Source organism: Notothenia rossii, assembly GCF_949606895.1.
Source record: "Notothenia rossii genome assembly, chromosome: 5".
In the NCBI taxonomy this organism is placed as follows: Eukaryota; Metazoa; Chordata; class Actinopteri; order Perciformes; family Nototheniidae; genus Notothenia; species Notothenia rossii.
Genome location: NC_136903.1, coordinates 90,971,046 through 90,994,033, shown reverse-complemented (window position 1 = coordinate 90,994,033; position 22,988 = coordinate 90,971,046). Strand labels below are relative to the sequence as shown.

The window sequence follows — 22,988 nt, the reverse complement described above, 5'->3', positions numbered from 1 at the left end:
CATCGTTCTGTGTTACATGGACAGCCAGTGGCCTGAATGAATCTGGCAGTCCATTCAAAATGGTGGCTACAAGCAGCCCATCACTCATGTTCTCTCCTGCATCACGTAGAGCTGCAATTATATTCTCAGCCCTTATCATGTAATCAGTAACAGTTTCATTGTCTGCCATTTGTATGGTGGTTAATGATGTATACAGGTTTAGAATCCTTGGCTTGCTTTTTCCTGAATAGTGCTCCTTCAATAATTTCAGGGCTTTCCTTCCATCCTCGGCGGCATCATGTCTTATCAATGACAGGCTCTTATCATCCAGGGCATTCACTAACTGTGCATAACAGTCTTCATTTTTTTCTGGATCTGCAGCTAATGCGGCTTCACCCGTGGGCACTCGCAAAATAGTGTCTTTTAGCTTCAAAATGTGCAAAAGGCTAAGGAATCTCGTCTCCCACAGATCATACTTATCTTCTGTTCCATCGAATAAAATCTGCTGGGGTGTTCCTGCTCCGGCCATTTTTTACGTTGCATCCACTAACAAGTCTTCTCTTTATACCAGTGTCGAGCCGTCAGGGCCCCCTAGGCCCTCTGTGAGGGCCTAAGCCTAAGATATTCTAAAAAATAATATTTGAAAACATTACAAAAAAAACTTTTTCTTAAAAATATTTTTGTTGTTGTTACATTTTTCATTAGTTTCACCAAAATAACTTGATTTAATTGTATTTAAAATAACATTTCCAAAGAAATAAATCCTTCGAATCTGCCTGTTCAATTTCTGTTGGAATGTGAAGGGTTAAATGCCATCTCTGCGAGTTACTGTGAAGACGGGAGGGCTTGTTGGTCCCTCTCTACATTCACAGAGGGCCAGCTCAGAGTCATGAGATATTAGCCGCTTTCATTATAATTACATATATATATATATAATTATATTATAATATTACTCTTTATATGTCTATGGGCAGCACAACCGCATCTCTCCTACCACGATATAAATAAATATGCCTAATGAAGGCTAAAGAAAGCTGCTACTACTGAGTTCTATTCAATCTCCACCGCAACGCACTCCGCCTAACAATGCTAACAACAACAATGCAAATATTGAGTTAGGTATATAGGCCTACGTCATAATATTAAAGTTATTTAAAATGATGCCATATTTATTGAAGATTTAAAATATTCCCCAAAATTATTCAAAAGCATATTCTTCCAAACTCCTTGCTGTAGTATGACACACAGGAGACAATTGATGTGTGTAGTGAGTTTGGCAGTAATAAGCTGTATAATAGTGATTGAATATTATTGTATTCTCTTTTTTGGGAGTTGCACTTTGCAGACGGTCCCTGAGCACCCGGCTGCAGATAGAGACCAATGTAATGTGTCCAGCTCTGAGGACGGCGCGTATTGGCTTTTTTGTGTTGATCAAAATGTTATTGTAGTTCGTTGTCAACCTTACCACGGTACTTAGAAGACGTCATTTGTGTCTGAATAACGTTTTGTTCATGAGTTATTGACCCGTGAAATCAGAATCTCCCAATATCGTTCCAACTTTACTGAACTAAGCCAGAAGACCGTCTCATTTCGTAGACCGCTCGGTTTGCTGTTCCTTCACTTTATTTGTATATTTCTATACATTTATTTTGGACGAAAACTTAGCATGAGGAAAGGCAAGTGTGGCGTGTCTGCGTGAGAGATGGGTTAATTGCGTGACTCACGCTCAATGCCTGAGTGTTGGCAGCCCTGCCTTGTCATTTTGTAGTCCTCGCTGTACGCGTCCGTATATCGTTATCGCAACCACAACCTCACACACTGGTACTGAATGTGCATCAAAGTGTTCCTATCCAGCCAAATATACCAAAAGATTAATGTAAATGACAGAAGAAGCGATCGAAATGTGTATTTCCTGGTTATTCGACGATGGCTCCTCAAATTACACCCCCCTGACACATCTTCATGAGTTCCCCGGCGCCACCAGGCTCCCTTATCCGCATCGAAACAGGAACTAACCTAACGGAGACACTGAGTTTATTTATGCATATTTCTGACATTCAACTTCAAATATAGTTATTCACAGGGAGCTAAGTGTACTCTCTGTAAACTAGTTGTTGTTCCAGAGGGTAACAATGTTTGATGTCAGTCTTCTTCAGTTTCTCTTCTTGCTGACATCTGGCGTTACACTGGGACAGGAGTACGGTAAGAAGCTGCTCTCAACTGCTTTGCTATGCTAAAGCTAATGCTAACGTTAGCACCAGAATGCATTGGTTTCAGTCAAGTGAGGCTAACGTTAGCTAACTAGCATAGCCCCTAGCTAAAGATTCAAGATTCAGACTTAAAAAGCTTCATTGTTTAAAGCACAATAATTACAGCTAAGTGTTGACGTCCCTCTTATACATTAATATGATCTTATACATTAGTTCAGATTCATATAATTGGATGTTATCATATTGGCTAACTTTAAATAATTCATAACTGATCATTTATTGATCACAGTTTGGGAAACTATTTAATTGAAATAGAAACGTGTTGTTAAAGTTATTTAATCTACATTTCAGGCTTGGTTTTATTGTATAGAGGAGTTGTGATTATGTTGTGGTGGCTTTACAGCATAATATGTAAAGAAGGTTTTAAGTTTCGATCTCTCCCGTCATGTTAAAACAACAGCAGCTGCTAAGATGGCGGCTCTGCTGTTGAACACTCCTGTGGTTAATGGAGGGACATAATGCTGCATTATAAAATCAGTATTTATTAATGATTATCAATAACCAGAGGTGGGCGAAGTACTCAAATGTTGTACTTTAATACAAATAGAGAAGTACTCAAATGTTGTACTTCAATAAAAATAGAGAAGTACTCAGATCTTGTACTTTAATAAAATAGAGAAGTAAATGTATTTAAAACCAACAATTGTCATGTACAAATATAAATTCGTACAAGCTAGGGAGTTCAACACTCATCCAAATCCTTTAGAGTTCAAGCCAGAGAAAGAGAAGTACTCAGATCGTTTACTTGAGTAAAAGTAGAAGTACTCAGATCTTGTACTTGAGTAGAAGTACTCAGATCTTGTACTTGAGTAAAAGTAGAAGTACTCAGATCTTGTTCTCGAGTAAAAGTAGAAGTACTCAGATATTGTACTTGAGTAAAAATTAGAAGTACTCAGATCTTGTTCTTGAGTAAAAGTAGAAGTACTCAGATCTTGTACTTGAGTAAAAGTAGAAGTACTCAGATCTTGTACTTGAGTAAAAGTAGAAGTACCAGAGTGTAGGAATACTCTGTTACAGTAAAAGTCCTGCATTCAAAATGTTCCTCAAGTAAAAGTAGAAAAGTATTCTCATCAAAATATAGTGAAAGTAGCGACAGTAAAAGTAGTCGTTGTGCAGATTGGTCCATTTCAGAATAATAGATATGATATGTTTTATAATGATTGATCATGAAAGTGTTCTCAAAGCTGGTAAAGGTGCAGCTAGTCTGAATGACTTTGTATACTGCAGGGTAGCTGGTGGATTTACTCCAGGTGGAACTAAAGTCTGATTTAACACTTGATTATATTTCACATCATTCATCCACATCTGAGAAGTAACTGAAGGTATTAAATACATTTTCATTTTTTTTACAAAATACACATCCTCTAACAGTTCTTAGGATTTAGCAGCCAGGTATTGCAGTTATTAAAGGCATACATATATACTGCACATAGTTGGTTGGTATTTAAAAGCAAGGGGTGTTATAGTCTGTGTTGTTGTGTGTGTGGGGGGGCGGGGGTCTACTCAGGGCTGGTCTGAACACTGCAGGAAGGAAGGACCTGTGGTATCTCTCCGTCAGACAGCGGGGGTGCAGCAGCCTGTCGCTGAAGGAGCTGCACAGTGAGGACAGGGTGTCCAGTAATGACCACTTATGATTACAACTCTCAGCTCATAAACGGGTGTTTCTGAGTGTTTTGGCTCATGTAAGGGGTCGACCGATATGGCTTTTTCAAGGCCGATACCAATTATTAGTAATCAAGGAGACCGATATACATTTATAGCAAAATCAGAAAGTCTTGCTGTCAAAATGTAGAATAACTTCTTTAAAATGCCTTTTTATGTTTAATGAACTTTTCAACATCTTAACACTGGTTTCCTCTCTGTGACCCTGAGTAAAGTAAATGAAGTTAAAATAAAACGACTAAAACTTGTTCTGAACTTCTGATATTTGAGTCTCACTCATTTCGTAGTCCCAATTCAGCAGCACCAGATTGTGGTGCAGAAAGCAGAGTTGCTGCGAGGCTCCACTAGCAGCCGTCCCAGTCGTCCCAGCGCGTCCCAGTTCCCCCCCCGGTCCCTTTATAACTGAGAAACTGATAGAATTGGATCATAAGATCGTGGTGTTTTTGCAACTTCAGCATAGGGGATTGGGATGTTTATTGAACTTCGGCTTTCAACTGATTTACCTTCGAAACACCGCTCACTGCTGCTGCTTGCCTCTGTGTCTGCGTTGTTCGCACCTGCCTGTAATCTGAGAAGGTCCCGCCTCTCTGGCTGGCTGCAGCCCGGAAAATCTTCAGTGTTGATTGACACTTCATTAATAGCCTATAAGATAGCGCTGTGGGCGGGACATCGCTCGTGAACAGTGGTGACTGCAGCCAGAGAAATGAGAGCCAAAATTGTATCGGCAATTTGATTTAAAAAAATGCCGATACCGATAATCTGTAAAATGCGGCCAGGCCGATAATCGGTCGACCCCTAATTTAAACGTGTATCTGACTCTCTCTCCACCCTGAAGCCTCTGCAGGTGAACACTGAGTAACACATGTCTCTATCTTCCAGCTGTCATCGAAGTGATCGCCACAGAAGGGACAGATGTTATTTTACCCTGCTCCCCCAGCACCAGAGAAAACCTCCAAGATAAACTGTTTGACTGGAAGAAGGTCGGTCAGGGAGGAGAAACTCAGCACCAAGTCTTCATTTACGATTCTGCTGTTCAATATGATGGTGTTAAAGTAGGTCAGAGTGAGCAGTTCAAAGGACGAGTCTCACATTTCCAAAATGAACTGAAGCACGGAAACGCCTCCATCGTCCTCAGAGAGACGAAGGTGGTCGACAGTGGAAGTTACACCTGTTTTTTCCCCCATCTGCAGCCTCTTCAAGAATACTTCATTGAGCTCGTTGTTGGTGAGTATTCTCATAAAGCAGTTGTAAATAAGCCTACTTATATATAGATATAAACAAGTCTCGTGTTCATTAAATCTGCAGCATTAATCTTCCTATATGACTGGGTTCATCTGCTCTGTCCCTGTTAATACACATCATAATAACAATACAATTATTCTAATTTTACTGTACAGCAGAAACTGAATATCCCAAAATGTTAACTATTTTTAAGCCTAAGTTTAAGATGGTAAACAAATTTGTTGTACAACAAGTTTATGGAAAGCTGATAATATCATCCAAGTAATGTAACACACTCCTGTTTTTTTGGCCTTTCAGCTTTTACATTAAAGTGGACCTATCATGCTATATTATAATATAGTTTAGGACCATACCTATAGAAGGCATATTTATACTTTTTATTTTTCAAAATACCAAACAGATCATGCATTTTAGCCATTCCTCATTTCGCTCAATTTAACACTGTCTTTGTATCATGGGCTGATTCTGTGAGAACAGCACCATCTACAGGCCTGGCATATGCACTACAGCGTCTCCAGCGCTTTCCAACGGCAATGTCCGTGGCTGTCTCCTCCTGATTGGTGGAGTTGGCCCAATAGCCGTGGTGCCACTTCTGTGACGTCATAGAAGTGTTCAAATCTGGATCAGTCTGTATCAGATCCGTTGCAGCCCCTTTTTAAGAGATTTGGGTATGGAGGAAAATAGAGAGGTTTTCACCGGGGAAACATGTTCATGTAGAAAAGACGTACAAAAGTGCATTTTGCATGATAGGTCACCTTTAACCTCTTGAGGCTTATCACAGCTATGCACATGTATCCCTCTTTATATGCACCAATTTGAACCTCTTATTATTTCCAAGAGCTTGAAACATTGAAATATATCCAGTGCTTCACTGTAAGGTAATCCCTAAGGTTTCATGTCCTGTGTTAGTCTTCCTTGTAGCACAAACACAGGATATGCATTGAAGGACTTCAAGGTTCACGTTTCTTTATTTGTCAAACGAACATAGCTACAGTTTAGTTATGCCGATGAAAATCTTGTGTCACAGGCTTCTCCAACAGAGCAACACAAGCACAGATAAACAGAAAAATATAGTCCAAGTAAATAGTAAATACAAGAAGAAAAATAGTTTAAAATAGTGAAATAGTGCATTAAGAGTCTATATGCAAGTTATTGAAATATGATATATTAGGTAAATAGATAAATCATTTTTAAGTAGCAGCCAGATGAATGTTATGGATGTTGTTTCAACAGTTCAGGTGTTTAATAGTCTTATTGCCTGTGGGATGAAGCTGTCTCTGAGTCTGGTGGTTTCAGTCAGGATGCTGCGGTACCGCCTGCCAGACGGCAGCAGACTGAACAGTTTGTGGCTGGGGTGATGGGGTCTTTTATAATCCTGAGGGCTTTCTTCCTGAGCCGCTGGGAGGACAGGTCCTCCATGGATGGCAGCTCCGTCCTGGTGATGTTCTGTGCAGTTTTCACCACCCTCCCTCTGTAAAGCCTTACGATTGAGGGCGGTGCAGCTGCCTTACCAGGCCGTGATGCAGCCAGTCAGGATGCTCTCTATGGAGCACCTGTAGAAGGTCAGGATGCTCTCTATGGAGCACCTGTAGAAGGTCAGGATGCTCTCTATGGAGCACCTGTAGAAGGTCAGGATGCTCTCTATGGAGCACCTGAAGGTCAGGATCCTCTCTATGGAGCACCTGTAGAAGTTGCAGAGTATCCTGGAGTCCATGTTGAACCTCCTCAGCCTGCAGAGGAAGAAGAGCCGCTGTCAAGCTTTCTTGGTGGTGGTGTGAAGAGTCCATGTCAGGTCCTCAGTGAAGAGTCCATGTCAGGTCCTCAGTGATGAGTCCATGTCAGGTCCTCAGTGAAGAGTCCATGTCAGGTCCTCAGTGATGAGTCCATGTCAGGTTCTCAGTGATGAGTCCATGTCAGGTCCTCAGTGATGAGTCCATGTCAGGTCCTCAGTGATGAGTCCATGTCAGGTCCTCAGTGATGTGTCCATGTCAGGTCCTCAGTGATAGTCCATGTCAGGTCCTCAGTGATGTGTCCATGTCAGGTCCTCAGTGATGAGTCCATGTCAGGTCCTCAGTGATGAGTCCATGTCAGGTCCTCAGTGATGAGTCCATGTCAGGTCCTCAGTGATGTGTCCATGTCAGGTCCTCAGTGATGACTCCATGTCAGGTCCTCAGTGATGACTCCATGTCAGGTCCTCAGTGATGAGTCCATGTCAGGTCCTCAGTGATGAGTCCATGTCAGGTCCTCAGTGAAGAGTCCATGTCAGGTCCTCAGTGATGAGTCCATGTCAGGTCCTCAGTGATGAGTCCATGTCAGGTCCTCAGTGATGACTCCATGTCAGGTCCTCAGTGATGAGTCCATGTCAGGTCCTCAGTGATGAGTCCATGTCAGGTCCTCAGTGAAGAGTCCATGTCAGGTCCTCAGTGATGAGTCCATGTCAGGTCCTCAGTGAGGAGTCCATGTCAGGTCCTCAGTGATGTGGACACCGAGGAACCTGAAGCTGCTGACTCTCTCCACCGTAGTCCCATTGATGGCGATGGGGGCGTGTCCCTCTCTCTGCTGCTTCCTGTAATCCACAATCAGCTCCTTGGTTTTAATGGAAGACATCTGTTGTTATTCTCCTTTCATTTCATATTTAAAATACATTGATTCAGTCATAAAGGCCATCGGGCTGAACTTTACTGGAGATCTACCTTAACTTGTCTTTCATGTCTAAACAAAATGTTAAGTTGATTGAGTATATCTGAGCTATTTTATAAAGTGCAGTACAGATCACGTCCAGCAGAGGACTCTATAGCTCTCTAAAACTTATTTCAAGTTACCAAATAATTATAACAAATCTCTTTGTAATTATGAAAAAGTGTCCCTAAGTGTTAGATCCGACCGTAAAATTATGTTCTTAAAATTGTAATAAATATTTATATATTTTATAATAATTAAATCCTGCCTCCATGAACATATAAATAAAGTTTCTCTGTTATGTGGGTCTCCCCAGCGCCACATAGAGTCCAGATACATTCACTTCCATATATGGTCAAGCAGGTGATTTAATTGGCTACAAGCTCACCCTGTTTTTAGAATGCTGGCTTAATATCGGATGAAAGTAGCTGTCAATAATTACATAGCCCACGTCAAGGAGCTGGCCTGTGATTGGCTGGTTGCGTTAAAGACGTCACTTTAGTTCGTAGAAAGATGCTGATTGGTTCATTTTGTTCGGGGGCATTTACTGATTTCAGAGATACTGAACGTGATTGGTTAAATATTTTGTCAATACTTTAAATTGAAATAAAATAAGTTGTATTTGAAGTTAGTCGAGCTTTGCTAAATGGAAATGAGGGACACAAATTGCTTTTATTCACATTTATCTTGATCCTTTAAGTCCTGAATAGAATAATGATCAAAATGTGCTTTATCTTCTCACAGTGGTTTTACCAGTAGGTAGAGATGCTTTATTACCAGGATCCATCGGCAGGGACGCTGAAGCAGATTACTTTGAATGAAAGAAAGTCAGTCCTGGAGGAGGAACTACATACTGATATACACCTGAACATCAGGACTCTTTAAAGTAGAGACACTACATACTGATATACACCTGAACATCAGCAGGAGAGGACTCTTTAAAGTAGAGACACTACATACTGATATACACCTGAACATCAGCAGGAGAGGACTCTTTAAAGTAGAGACACTACATACTGATATACACCTGAACATCAGCAGGAGAGGACTCTTTAAAGTAGAGACACTACATACTGATATACACCTGAACATCAGCAGGAGAGGACTCTTTAAAGTAGAGACACTACATACTGCGATACACCTGAACATCAGCAGGAGAGGACTCTTTAAAGTAGAGACACTACATACTGATATACACCTGAACATCAGCAGGAGAGGACTCTTTAAAGTAGAGACTCTACATACTGATATACACCTGAACATCAGCAGGAGAGGACTCTTTAAAGTAGAGACTCTACATACTGATATACACCTGACCATCAGCAGGAGAGGACTCTTTAAAGTAGAGACACTACATACTGATATACACCTGAACATCAGCAGGAGAGGACTCTTTAAAGTAGAGACACTACATACTGATATACACCTGAACATCAGCAGGAGAGGACTCTTTAAAGTAGAGACACTACATACTGATATACACCTGAACATCAGCAGGAGAGGACTCTTTAAAGTAGAGACACTACATACTGATATACACCTGAACATCAGCAGGAGAGGACTCTTTAAAGTAGAGACACTACATACTGATATACGTATATGTATACACTTGCGCACTTGTTTGTCTACATTTGTATCTACGATACATTGAGGGTAAGCATACTGAGAGGGGCTATGTGGTGGCCTACAGGACGTTGGTGCTTGATTCGGCAAAGTACCTTTACTCTGTTTTCACCTGAGCAGGACAGTATTCTTGGATCAGGTGTGTTGTTACAGACAGGTAGTGATGGTTCTTAAAGATGTCCATTGGTCTCCAGCAGCACATGTAGCTTGTGCTAACTCCTCAACTGTCTTTACCTTTTCACTGCCATGGTATAATCTGCTATTTGTCTAACTTAGCAATGGCATCATTTGTATTTATTTTTCAACCTGCAGCTGCAGCTCCAAAGCCGTCCGTCACAATTCTCACAGCCACCTCAGACTGGTCTTATCTGCAGTGTGAGGTTCCCGGTGCTTCTCTAAACACTAAAGCAGAGTGGCAGAGCAGAGATGGAAACAGACTGGAAGCTGAGGAGCAACGAGTCCCAGAGGAAGACCACGTCTTCATCTCTCTCAGCGTTAAGGTGACCAGGACAGACCACTACCTCTGTGTGGTCTCTCAGGAGGACATCAAGCATCGGGCCTCTGCTGAGATCTATGTGTTCATCAACGGTGAGATGAGTTTGGATATATCTTGATTTCAAATCTTCATGTGTAATTTAGCTTCAGAAGATGTACCGTAATTTTCGGACTATAAGCCGCGCCTTTTTTCCCATTTTTCGACGCTGCGGTTTCTATAACGGTGCGGCTAATCTATGGATTTGTACAGCTAACGGCCACTAGGGGACCTCCTAAATCTATGGATTTTACAGGTTACAGTCCAACACCTTTAACTCTATGGGCTCTATGGCCGGTCCGCGCCCCCCACCTTTAAGCGGCGGGCTCCAGCAGGAAAAGCTGGAGGCCGGAAAAGAGTGAGACAGGTAGCGCGCAAAAGTAAAAGTGGAACCGAGAGTGGTACGAGAGACAGAACGAGAGCAAGACAGACAGACATTACGAGAGCGAGACAGTTTGTCCCCGTACCACTGGTTGAAAACCGCTGCTGTAGATCACTGCCGGTACGTGCGCTGGGAGCGCACCGTTTAAGTTTGAAAGATGAAAAGTGTGTGTGTCTGAAACGCTATGTGATACAGTACAGTTTACACAGCACATGTTCTGTAGCTACTATTGCACTAAATGCTAACACTTGAATACGTTATGCAAATATGCAACTTGTTTGTTGAAATGTTAATAAATGGGAGCTTCCTCAAACAGCCATCTCTTTCCCGACAATCCCCTCTGTGCACGAACCCTTACATATGGTAATGAAACATTAAAACACCTGCGGCTTATAGTCCAGTGCGGCTTATATATGTACACATCATTCAATTTAGCTGCTGCGGCTTATATTCAGGTGCGCCTTATAGTCCGGAAATGACGGTAGATGTCCTTAGTGATGTTGTGCTGTCAGTCCTGAACATGTAAAGTTACATTTATATTTGTTTATGATGTTTTTCAGAGAAAGTGAGTGAGGACTCCTCCAGCACAGGAGTCATGCTTATGGTTGGAATCATTCCCATCCTTTCATTGAGTTTAATTCTTGCTGCAGCTCTGTCTTTGTGTATATTGGCAAGGCGCATCAAAATACTCCACAATAACGGTGAGTTCAAAACATCATTTGTATTTATTTCTAATTTGCAGACAACAGAGTGTTGTCTCTGTCTCTTCTCAGATGTGCTTCATTGTGTTAGTGTTTACATCAGGTTGATTTATTGACCCCACAAACATCAATATATAAACGATGATACCATACGACTGAATGTGTGATGTAGTAGCTGTACCACAGGATCTGATGGCAAGCAGTCATATTTAAGGAAAAGAAAAGCCTTCATATCAACACAGATCCTTTTTACCCCAGCCACAAGTTATATACATCTGACCAATCATTCCAGAGCTCAGTGTAGCTCATCTAAAACCATCAACAATAACAACCAAGGACAGAGCTGACTGAAATCATCACATCTACCGTAACACTCGAGGCACAACCTCACCCAATAGAAAGCAAATTTGCAACCATGAAAGCTGGACAAATTAAATACGACATAGAAACAAAGGAAACTAAGATGTACAGAAAAGAACCAGCCTCTTTGCTTCCAAGTGGCCTTACTGGGGCCGGTGAGGAGGACTGCTAACTCTCAGTCAGTGATGGGTGCTAGCAGGACATCGTTAGTGAAAGTGGATATGCTGTGGAAACATCAATTTAAGATGCACTACCCTGAAGGTGGCAGAGACATCCAGAGACTTTCCAGGGGAAATCAGCGGTTCCGGGATCCAGTCTTAAAATCTGCAGAACTATTGGAAGGACCAATCACATTCGACTGGAGAAGGACAAAATGACTTGTACTTGGGATTGAGATGAAGACAAATAGTGGCTTTCTGAACCGACCCCTCGGTCAAGTACCAGGCTTGGAATTTCGTGATTTTAGGGGCAAGGCCATTTGGCCTTTGGTGTCACACATTTTTTCAGGGCACAAAGGCCATTGAGGGAAACATTTGGATTTGGAGCTTACAAATAAATAACACACGAATGACATGGAAAACAAATCACTGTTTTAATATCAATAATGTCAAACATTATATCATCATATAGGCCTATGCCTCCTTAGTATTACTGTATATAAAATAAAATACTTTACTTTGAATAATTAGTGTTTGGTATTTTTCCATCTACTACTCCCATTCACAAATCAAAAAATCTAATCAAAAAATCTAAAATTATATTAATATGTAACAAATATATTCAATTTCAGAGCAGAAGAAACAGGTGTGTGTGTGTGTGTGTGTGTGTGTGTGTGTGTGTGTGTGTGTGTGTGTGTGTGTGTGTGTGTGTGTGTGTGTGTGTGTGTGTGTGTGTGTGTGTGTGTGTGTGTGTGTGTGTGTGTGTGTGTGTGTGTGTGTGTGTGTGTGTGTGTGTGTGTGTGTGTGTGTGTGTGTGTGTGTGTGTGTGTGTGTGTGTGTGTGTGTGTGTGTGTGTGTGTGTGTGTGTAATTTGAATAATTATTAGGGGTGCACCGAATGGGAAATTCTTGGCCGAAACCGAAAATAGGAAAATGTTGGCCGAAAGCCCGAAAATGATTAATAGAAATATATTTATATATATTGTATACATTTTTTACCAATGTTGTTCAGCTACCTGATTATGGAAAAATACATGATTATGGCAAAACTTAACTTAACTTAAATAATAATCACTATTATGGGTCCATAAAACATTTATTCAGCTCTTTTGAATGCATACAGTACATTCATTCCAAGTCAAGTGCATTTTCTTTTCTCTGTAGGATAACTAGAACAAAGTGCATTCAGAACAAAGCCAAGGTGCTTTAAAATAAACATCTAGGCCAGTAGGCCTACAACAAACTAGTGTAAATAAAGACTGTAACAGCCAGGCCTTCAACAACAACAAATGCACCTATAAGTTTGGTAACCTAACGTGTTGTTGTGATGACGTAATCAAAACGCGGCGACAAGCACGGCGCGCGACCATGCTCGCGGCTGGCTCACAGCCAACATGTCTGCCGCTTGGAGATATTTAAAAATATCAGAGAGAGAGGCGCGGATTGCGATTTGTAAAACGTGTTCAGCTGACATTTCTCGAGGGGGTGTAACTGCAAAGACTTTCACCACTTCGGGATTACTCCACCACTTGAAATCAAAACACCCGGACAAATATGCGGAGTAAGATCAACGTAACCCTGTTCTCTGACATTCGGTGATATTTTTTTCGGTGCTAGAGGCCCTTTCGGCCGAAAGCCGAAAGGGCCTTTTTAACCATTTTCGGCCGATAATTTTCGGTGGCCGAATATTCGGTGCATCCCTAATAATTATTATAAATTGTTATATAATAATTAGGAGCCAAAGTGCTTGTTTTTGCCTTACTTATTATTTGTATTATTATCTTGTATTTCTGTTAGCATCGCGTTGAGTTCTTCTTGTTTATCACTTCCGGCAGTGTTCACGTGGGTGTGGTTTATTGGTATTTAGTCGCCTGGGGGATGCCGGTTTGGAGGATTTGATGTAGGAAGAGGGTGAGTTTGCTCCCATCAGGTCTGGAGTTGTATATTGTTTGTTTTCGTTTTATTAAACACCATGGACTACGGACTCTTACACGGAACGCGTCACAGCAAAGAGCACTGTTTAGCCTCTCAGCAGCGTACTCAGGGAGTTATTGCCGCTACAGCAGTGAAAATAGAGAACTAGCTGAATGAGAAGTGAATATAGTATAAATAAAAGTATCAGTCAGACTGCTGATGAGAGTCTGATGGTCCTCAGGGTTCATCTGTCAATCACACATTCATTCCTGCTGAAGAACGTTCAGTCAGTAACTAACACACACTGCCGACATGGACATGTTTGGTTTGGCTATAAATAATATTTCTGCGTTGACTTTATGTAATCTATGTTTTTATTCTCTCTGCTGCAGATACTCCTCTGAAGGGAAAATATATGATCGACATGGAGAGCGGTTTGATTATAGATTTTTCAAAGCAAGGTTTGTTATCTCAACTTCTGAAGTAAAGGTGTGTGTCTGGGTTTCCTGAGTGAGAGGACATTGAGGCCGCTCCTCACCTGGGTGCAGACCTCCAGAAACCTTTCTGAGGAGTCAGGTCAGAATTAGGTTAGGTTGCTCTCCGGTGCATCGGATCAGATATTTTAAAGAGCCTGTGACACGAGTTTCCCCCATCATCCAAACCCATCAATTTGAGTAAATATTGTCCCCTTGAAAACGTTACTGAACTGATTTTGGATATTTGTACTTTGATAATCTGCCCTTCCATGTTGACCATTTTCTGGATCCTCTCGGGGATTCTTCAAATCCCGCCAAATGATGTGTGACGTCGTTGCGGGCACAGCGCTCCAGCTGCACCGTTATAAAGCAGAAAGTTGCAAGCAGCTATTGTCTGCGATCGCAGGATATAGTCTTGTTAGATGTGCCAAGAGTAAGGACTGTCTTAGGGAAGACAGCTTCTATGTGCGCAGCTCCACTTGCTTGGAACAGTCTACAGGCAAAGTTGAAATTGAGCATTTTTATTTCTCTGAATGTATTTAAGGCACGTCTAAATGAAATGCTTTCTGACACTCTGGGTATTTGTAAATGTTGAATATGTAAATATGATATCCTCTGTTGTTTGTTTGTATGTTGTTTTATGTTTCATGTGGAACTAAATGATGCAGGTCTCCCTTGTAAATGAGATTGATGAACTCAAGGGACCGATCTGTCTACATAAAGGTTTGAAATGAAATGAACTGTCAGGATCCCAGCATCTGCACGTAAACGTACGATGGGGCACACAGCAGCAAGCTCACACAGCGATGACAGTTTAATTTTGAACGTGTCTGAGAGCTCATATGAGGCTGAAGGGTCGGTTTATGTTGTATCTGTTAGAAGTTTAGGAATTAGTTTTTTTTTAAAACAAAAATATTTGTTATATCCATCAGGCTGCAGCTATTCAAATTACAAATGAAATGTTTGAATTACCGGTCTGAATGAGCTGACTGGAACTCAATCAGTTTGAATGAATACTCGTGTCGATGGTTTGACATCAATCTGAGCCTTGAGTGACTTTAGATGAGAAGAAGCACTTGATCAGATCTGAGATTGTTGTAAACATGAATAAAGTTAAGAGTCTTCTCTGTGGGTTAGTATCGAGTTTCCCCAAGCACTTACATTTAGGGGAAAGTAGATTTACTTTAAACTCTCTTATTGTTCCAGTTTAACATCTCCTCGTAATTATCTCTTACATTTTCCCTGTTAAAAAATAACGTGTCTTGTAAATATTTGAGTTTGACTTTTGTTTTGTTAGAGTTTGATTATTTTAGATTTGAGACGTGTAGAATCTGCTGGATAAACTCTTGCTAAAGTAAAGACGTGCCTTTTATGGAATATATTTGTGTGAAATGTTTTGTGAGGTGACGTGTTTTAAAAAGACATGCATCACTTTCTATGACAAGACAAGCATTGAATCAATCAGAAAGGATCCTCATGAAGTGAAGATGAATGAACCGCCTGTTACAGGGTTCGTATAAAAACAGATATATATTTTAATTTTTCTTAAATGATCTTTATTTGTGTGCAGTGATCGTCCTCCACAAGGTGGTGCCGGGTTGATTTGACAAAATGTCCTAACAATCTGTTTTGGGAAAATGAACTCTTTTGCATTTTATAATTGTTTTGTCATTCTTGATGTGTTATTTGACTGATGTTCTAATGAATGTATTTAATATATATTTACATGTCTGGGGATTATTTAACTGTACATCATGTCGTTACACCGCAACTCAAGTTTCTCTCCTCAGTGAGAAATATTGAGGCTTTCTTTAAGTTTCAGATGAAAAATGTGTCTTTTAATATTCTCAGTTTCTCTTTTCTTTACTCTCACACTCTGAGCTAATGCTCCTGAACTTATTATAATGTCAACATGCCGAGCGTGTTATCTGCCAAAAATGAACCTGTTGTTGCTGCTGTTAATAATGGCTGATGCCCATTTAAGAAATCAATCAATCAATCAATGTTTATGTATATAGTCCAATATCACAAATGTTACATCTGTCTCAGTGGACTTCAAAGTTTGTACAGAATGTCAGTTTGACAAAATGCACTTCTGCTTTTGTTAAGAGCATTGAATAGGAATGACTCAACCCTGTACCTGTGTTATATGACTGCACGTGTGTTTCATGTTTTATTGTTCTGTGTTTGTTCCGATGCAACACCTGTCTCACTAACGACTACAGAAAAATGTATTTAATGTAATTGATTTTGGTAAAACACGGTACATCAATAAAAGCATTGTCATTAAAGTAATTGACTGTTTTTCAGTAATGTAGTAAAAACCAAACTCTGAAGACATACTCGCACGATCTGTGTAAAGATTTAAGCGTTTTGAGACACATGGCAACCCTCACATTAATAATAATACACTTTATACCTTTCATGCAACATGCAGCCCAAAGAGCTTACAGAGACCACACAAAGAGTGAGGGACATTATTAACAACAAGTTAGAAACAAAGTGTTATATCTCATTTCATTTGTTCCGTTCATGGAATGCTAAACTTCATGTATAATAATGAACATGACATGTCTCTGTAAACTCACCGTTTAGGGGAGGCTGTGGCGCAGTGGACTAGTGCGTTGGGGTTGGGATCAGGGAGCCGGTTCAAACCCCACTGCAGTCAGCATGTCGTTGTGACCCTGAGACACTTCACCCCAAATTGCTCCTGTGGGTTTTCCATAAATAGAAACTCTGCACGATGTTTTCAAGTATGATACCGGCATCTACTACAACAACGATGTTCTTCCAGGTCAGAGGGAGCCGTTCGAAGGACGCGTCTCACATTTCCCGCAGATCTGAGGCACGGAAACGCCTCCATCGTCATCAGAAAGACGACGGCAGCCAACAGCTGAATCCGCAGCCTCCTCAGACATTCTACTTTGAGCTCGATGCTGGTGAGTACTTTTGTTGGACCTACGTGCGTCTTATCTTTGTGGCAATAAAAGACGCAGCATTTGAACGGCCCTTAAGAGTTGAAGACTAAGCGCAACCATGGTTACGGTATGGTTGGAAAAATCAGCGTGACGCTAAAAGCATCCGATACATTTGGCTGCCCTTCTAAATACAAATGGAAACATGTAGCTCCTTTATATGTGGCCTGTGTGAGAATTTGTGTCTCTGCTCATGTTTTCCCTTAAGAGCGTAAAACACCATGAGGAAGCAAGGAGTACCTGACAAGAGATTAAGGATTAGTCTTTCAGATCTCGTACCGATCAGGAGAAATCTCAGGTGATGTCTCTGAGCAGTGTGTGCTATATTCAGTTCACATTACAAAGCCAATAAGAATGATTTGAGTGGAGCCTAATCATTCCCAATGAGCTCCATTTGGTTACTGGAGTGCACCGTCATGGCCAACATGATAATCACGATTATTTATTATTATTATAACATTATTAACATGACAAGTATTTATCAGGATCTTTCATTGATTTAGCAACAATATATTGTTGTATTGCACCTTCACTTTTAAATAAACAAAGCTCGGCTTGCACTTCTGGTGAGCTGCAGTCCTGCTCATTTAGGGTTGCACAATATAGTTGAAAGAAAAACACTGCGCTGTGAACACTTGAATGTATTTAGCTGGGTTTGAGATTTGCCTAAAGTGCTTCTGCTTTGGCATACCAGTGAGGACCGGAGACGAGAGCCATTGAACCATTCATCTCCTTCACAAGACTTTGTTGACTGTCACAGATAAAGATGATTTTAAGGAGAGAATATAAACACAAAAATAACAATCAGGAAAAACAAAACACAGGATCAATCAAATCAAATGTTGCTTTTACAAAGTAAGCATAGACAAAGCCATCAGTAACTAGACATATTGACAACTTACTCAAAGAAGTATTACACCTTCAAATTGGTAAATTCCATTAGTACACAGGTACAAATGGAATTTAGTTGGATGTTTATTAAAGCTGTTTAACAATGGCTGTTAGCTTGTAGCTGTAGCGTCTGCCACGTGGGGTAAGCAGGTCTCCCTCTGGTCACCTATGAACATGTGTAGACACCCTGTGCAGCTAAGGCCTGCCACCAAGTCTTCAAAATGATATTGCTTGATAAATATAAACTAAATCAAATGACGAGAACAACTAACGTAAATGGCTCCTACACTCTGTGTGACCTGACCGCAAGACTGTCTATCCCCTTTGGGAGAATAGTTCCTGTTATTACAATTGATCGGTTTTTGTATAAGTTTTTATGTTCTACCTGTTCACAGCTTTCACTCCAAAGCCGTCCGTCACTATTCTCACAGCCACCTCAGACCAGGCTCTTCTGCAGTGTGAGGTTCCTGGTGCTTCTCTAAACACTAAAGCAGAGTGGCAGAGCAGAGATGGAAACAGACTGGAAGCTGAGGAGGAACGAGTCCCAGAGAAAGACCACGTCTTCATCTCTCTCTACGCTAATGTGACCAGGACAGACCACTACCTCTGTGTGGTCTCTCAGGAGGACATCAAGCATCGGGTCTCTGCTCAGATCTATGTGTTCATCAGTGGTGAGATGAGTTTATATATGAAGTCATTTCAAATGTTGATGTGTAATTTAGCTGTAGAAGAAGTAGATGCCTTGAGTGATGTTGTTCTGTCAGTGTCCTGAACGTGTAGAGTAACATTTATATATTTAGTGTGATGTCTTTCAGAGAGCAAGTGAGGACTCATGCAGCAGGGGCCGTGGTTATTGCTGGCATAGTTTCATTTGTTTCGGGAGCTTTAATTCTTATTGCAGTTCAGAAGGTATTGCTTGTAGGGAAGCCCAGGGAAATACTAAGGTACGTTTATATAATTCTATTGAATATGCAATTTCATTTTTTATTCTGTGTTAATCAGATATGTCCAGAGACTTGACTCTTTATCTTCTTAGATGTGCTTCATTATGTTCTAATAGACTAAAGTAGATCATAGTCATCAGACATCGTAGACACCACAAACCACAATAAACGTATAAACAATAAACAATGTGTGATTAATCTACAGCAGTGAAAATAGAGAACTAGCTGAATGAGAAGTGAATATATTATAAATAAAAGTATCAGTCAGACTGCTGATGAGAGTCTGATGGTCCTCAGGGTTCATCTGTCAATCACACATTCATTCCTGCTGAAGAACATTCAGTCAGTAACTAACACACACTGCCAACATGGACATGTTTGGTTTGGGTTATAAGTAATATTTCTGAATTATATAAAAGTTGACTTTATGTAATATATATTATATGTTTTTATTTTCTCTGCCGCAGGTTCTGCTCTGCAGAAAGAGAGCCAGACAAACGGCTCCGTTAGAGTTCCTTCAGAGGAGCCACTGAGGTCAGACGAAAAGAGTTAGCGTTACATCTGATGTAAAGGTGTGTGTCTGAGTTTGTTGAGTGTGAGGACGTTTCAGGCCGGCTGGTGCAGACCTTCAAAAGCCTTTCTGAGGGGTAGCTCCTGGTGCATGGGCTCAAAGATTTAATATTAAACTCTCTTTATGAACCCAACGTTAACCCTTTGTTTCCACACAGCTTTGTTCTGTGATTGTAATTCTGTAAAGTATACAGAGAGAGCCCCTAGTGTTCAAGGCAAGGAACCTGAAGCGTTGCAGAGACAAGCACAGGACCAGAAGATCAGAATAATAATATGCGAGCGTGCGTGAGAGATTTAACAAGATTCAGGTTGCAGATTTTGTCTTTTATTTATTTATATATATCAGCAGATTACAGCTTTTGAAATAAATCAATAGCATATTTCTCTTCCAATTAAATGTGTTCATAGAGGATTACCTCTGAACGAGCTGATGACGAGGAATTGAATCTCTCTCAGATCTGAGCTAGGTGTGAAGGCAGCAGAGAAACCCTGAGAGAGAGAGAGTTACCGTCAGAGGTAGAACACGGGAAAGGTCTCACCTACATGACGCAAAAACTAATGATGTTTTGTGCAAATTATTGGACATAATGTTAAATGTTGTACAATTATGTGCGCCCTTGCTCATTGTGTCCTGCAGAGGGCAATGTTGTCTGCAGTGCGTCCAGGACGTGACGTCACTGACTATACCTTGCACTACATGTGGCCTCTACCTTCTCCGTTCAGATGTTGTTTGGATCGAGAGCTGAGCGGCAGCACAACCGCATCTCTCCTACCACGATATAAATAAATATGCCTAATGAAGGCTAAAGGAAGCTGTCTACCACTGAGTTCTATTAAATCTCCACCGCAACGCACTTCGCATAACACATACATCTGAGCCTTGTGTGAAAAGGACTTTAATATTGATCAGAAATATGTCTATAATTAAGCGTAAATATTTTAACTTAACTTTTGTCTTGAGACTTGCAAGGGTTTGACGGAAAAACTCTTGCTGACGTGCCTTTTTATGAAATATTTTCCGATGATACTCAGGTAACGTTAGTTGACGTGTTTTAAAAAACATGCATCACTTTCTATGATAAAGCAGAGACTGAATCAGTCAGAAATGATCCTGATGAAGTTTAATGAACAGACTGTTACTGGGTTCGTGTAAAAACAGATATCTTCCGCTTTGAATATCACAAGGACGTGTCTGATGTTTAGCGAACAATTCCCAAGTGTATCTGTCTTTTGAAAATGAACTCTTTTGCAAATGATCTTGTTTTGTAATTCTTTATTTGGTAATTGACTTACTGCCTCGTGAATGTGTTGAATACTTAAACATTATTTCACTGTACATCATGTCTTGACTCAAACATTGTGTTATGAAAAAAAAGCCAAAGATTAATTTACATTACATTTATATCGCTCTCCAGCCTCGCCCTGTGTGTATTATTCAGGTTTAGTTTTAAAAGTTTCAGCTGAAACCCTTTACCTTTTAATATTCTCACTTTGTCAAACACTGTGTAAAGTTTGAACTGGAAGTTTTTTAAATATAAGCACGATGACCACATTATCTGCCCTAAAGAAAACATAAACACTATTCTTGTTGGTGCTGTTTATATTCTGTCTGATACACATTTCAGAAAAGCACTACTGCCTTTGTAACGAGAACTGTATAGTCTAGCTGCCAGCAGTGTGAACCCGGACCTTTTGAATGCATAGAAACTGCTGGATGCTAACTTGCATATGATGGGTAATTTGCACAATTAGCCTACATTGCATTATTTAAAATGAATGGCATTATAGCTTATTGTATGTGGACAATATTTAAAACGTTTTTCACAGTTTAGGAGTTGGGGGTATTGAAGATACTCAGTCCATTTCTCTTATTTTAAGGATCAAAAATGGCAGTTTATTCCAGAAAGTGGCCGTATCTGTTCTCTGTGCTAATTTTGACTACCATGACAAAGTGTTGCGACCATTGGATATAGAGAGCACAAAATGGAAATGATTATCTCTACTGTGGACAATTACTTTTCTAATAAAAAAAGCAATCTGTCCAATCCAAATTAGTCCCCTAAAACTTCAAAATAGACCAAGAAGAGTGTAATGGCAATTTTAACTGTTCCAATGTTCTATATCCTTTGCCATTAATTCACAGGAGGGTTTAGTGATCCAGACGCAGACACAAACAGATGGTCTTTTGCTGCAGTTTAGAATTACGTTTTATTGCTTTAGATACCAAGGTTTAGTTATACTTTGTCAAAGGGTCGTGGTAGAAGCATCTGCCAGGCTGGTGGAATCGGTATGCTCCTCCTCCTTTGTCCTCGTCCTTTCCTGTGACCCTTTTTATGCACCCGACCCGGCGCAGCTAAACCCCGCCACCAAGTGTTCAAAAATAATATTGCACTATACATATAAATAAGGTAAACTGAGACACCAACAACACCCATAAAATGGCTCCTACACATTGGCCCCTAATTGGCTTTAGTATGAAACAAACAAAAAATTACCAATAAATAATAAAGGAGCTATGAAAAATAAAAATGGTGTGTTCTCTGTGGTATGTCATCCTTAAATAATGTTCAGTTTATTCTCTTCTCCCTTATTTTAAGGGAAACCAGTCTTTGTGGTAGGCTACTTAGCTTCCTGGAGCAGACATATCTTTGTTTTTGGTTATTCTGAGGTTTCTTCAGGTCACCAGTCCACTCATTGAATGTTTTCATATTTTTTGCATTTATGATGTCTGGGGTCTCAAACCCGACCTCAAACTGCTCCCGTTCTCGCTCCATGGTCTGTTTGACGGCAGCTTCCCTGATGCCATGGAGACGACCCTGTCGACCTCTGATGCCGTTCACCAGCTCAATCTGCTCAAGTTCAAATCTATCAACAATGTCACAGGCATCCTTTTTGCTGAACGCCGTCTTTTCTGGATCCAATTGTTCCTGAAACCACAACAGCTTCTCACCGATGCAGACCCGACGTGTTGCTTTGCTTGCGGCATGCACCCCCGGGAAGGTTTGTTTTTAAATGTTGAAGTTAAATGCATCAATCTGATGCACTTTGAGCACAACATCAATTTATGGATACAGGCTTATTTGTAAAGCGGGGGTGTCAGAGAGGAATGGGAGACTTCCCTCAAATACAAACGAATAAAAGAACAGGGGGAAGACCAAGATGCAGCAGTGCAAATGTCTTCCACTGTTTTCCAATTGTGCAAATAAACTTTTGTGAAGCTTTTTTGTTAGTTTAACTTTTATTGGTTCAAACTAATCTTTCTTCCGACAAATGATATGCTTTGAAAAGGTGATCCAGACAGAATCAGATGTTTCCATCAAGCCACTTTTAGTGACATCTCTAACTCGTTATCTGTTCATTGACTTGTTGTGATGACTTGTTTACCTTCTGTTGATGTTGTGAGACTTGTGTTTAACCAATATAAATGAAAACCTTTCTTGTGGTGGAAATTCTTGAAATAAGCTAGTCAAAGAGTTTTCCTTCTGAGTCTTTAATCATGTTTTTCAAAAGAGGCGCACAGCATACTGAGAGCAATGTCTGCACAGCCGAGTGCAACTACTCATACTGAAGAGAGGGCTTTCATACAGTTAATGAATATGCTTATTCATGAGCTAACTGACCCCTGACCCTA

At 40.5% G+C, this 22,988-nt stretch overlaps 2 protein-coding genes across 3 annotated transcripts; both read left to right on the top strand.

Annotated features, from left to right (window-relative positions):
• The first annotated feature begins 1,426 nt into the window (after positions 1-1,426).
• On the top strand, positions 1,427-16,272 carry LOC307041067 (CD276 antigen homolog). The gene is made up of 5 exons (XM_079684406.1): positions 1,427-2,181; positions 4,791-5,135; positions 9,768-10,043; positions 10,930-11,070; positions 13,894-16,272. Exons 1-5 carry the CDS (start codon positions 2,112-2,114, stop codon positions 13,986-13,988), a joined length of 927 nt encoding a protein of 308 aa, XP_079540532.1. The 5' UTR covers positions 1,427-2,111; the 3' UTR covers positions 13,989-16,272.
• Positions 16,273-16,411: 139 nt separating this feature from the next.
• Positions 16,412-20,613, top strand: LOC307041069 (uncharacterized protein). Of its 2 annotated transcripts, XR_013808674.1 has the most exons (4): positions 16,412-16,916; positions 18,239-18,514; positions 19,255-19,397; positions 19,439-20,613. XR_013808674.1 is itself a non-coding variant. In XM_079684409.1 (3 exons), the coding sequence occupies exons 1-3, from the start codon at positions 16,721-16,723 to the stop codon at positions 19,338-19,340; spliced, it is 558 nt and encodes a 185-aa protein (XP_079540535.1). In that variant the 5' UTR covers positions 16,412-16,720; the 3' UTR covers positions 19,341-20,613. The 2 variants fall into 2 exon arrangements, 1 of the variants encoding a protein (XP_079540535.1); XM_079684409.1 differs by having other exon boundaries at positions 19,255-20,613.
• The last annotated feature ends 2,375 nt before the right edge of the window (positions 20,614-22,988 follow it).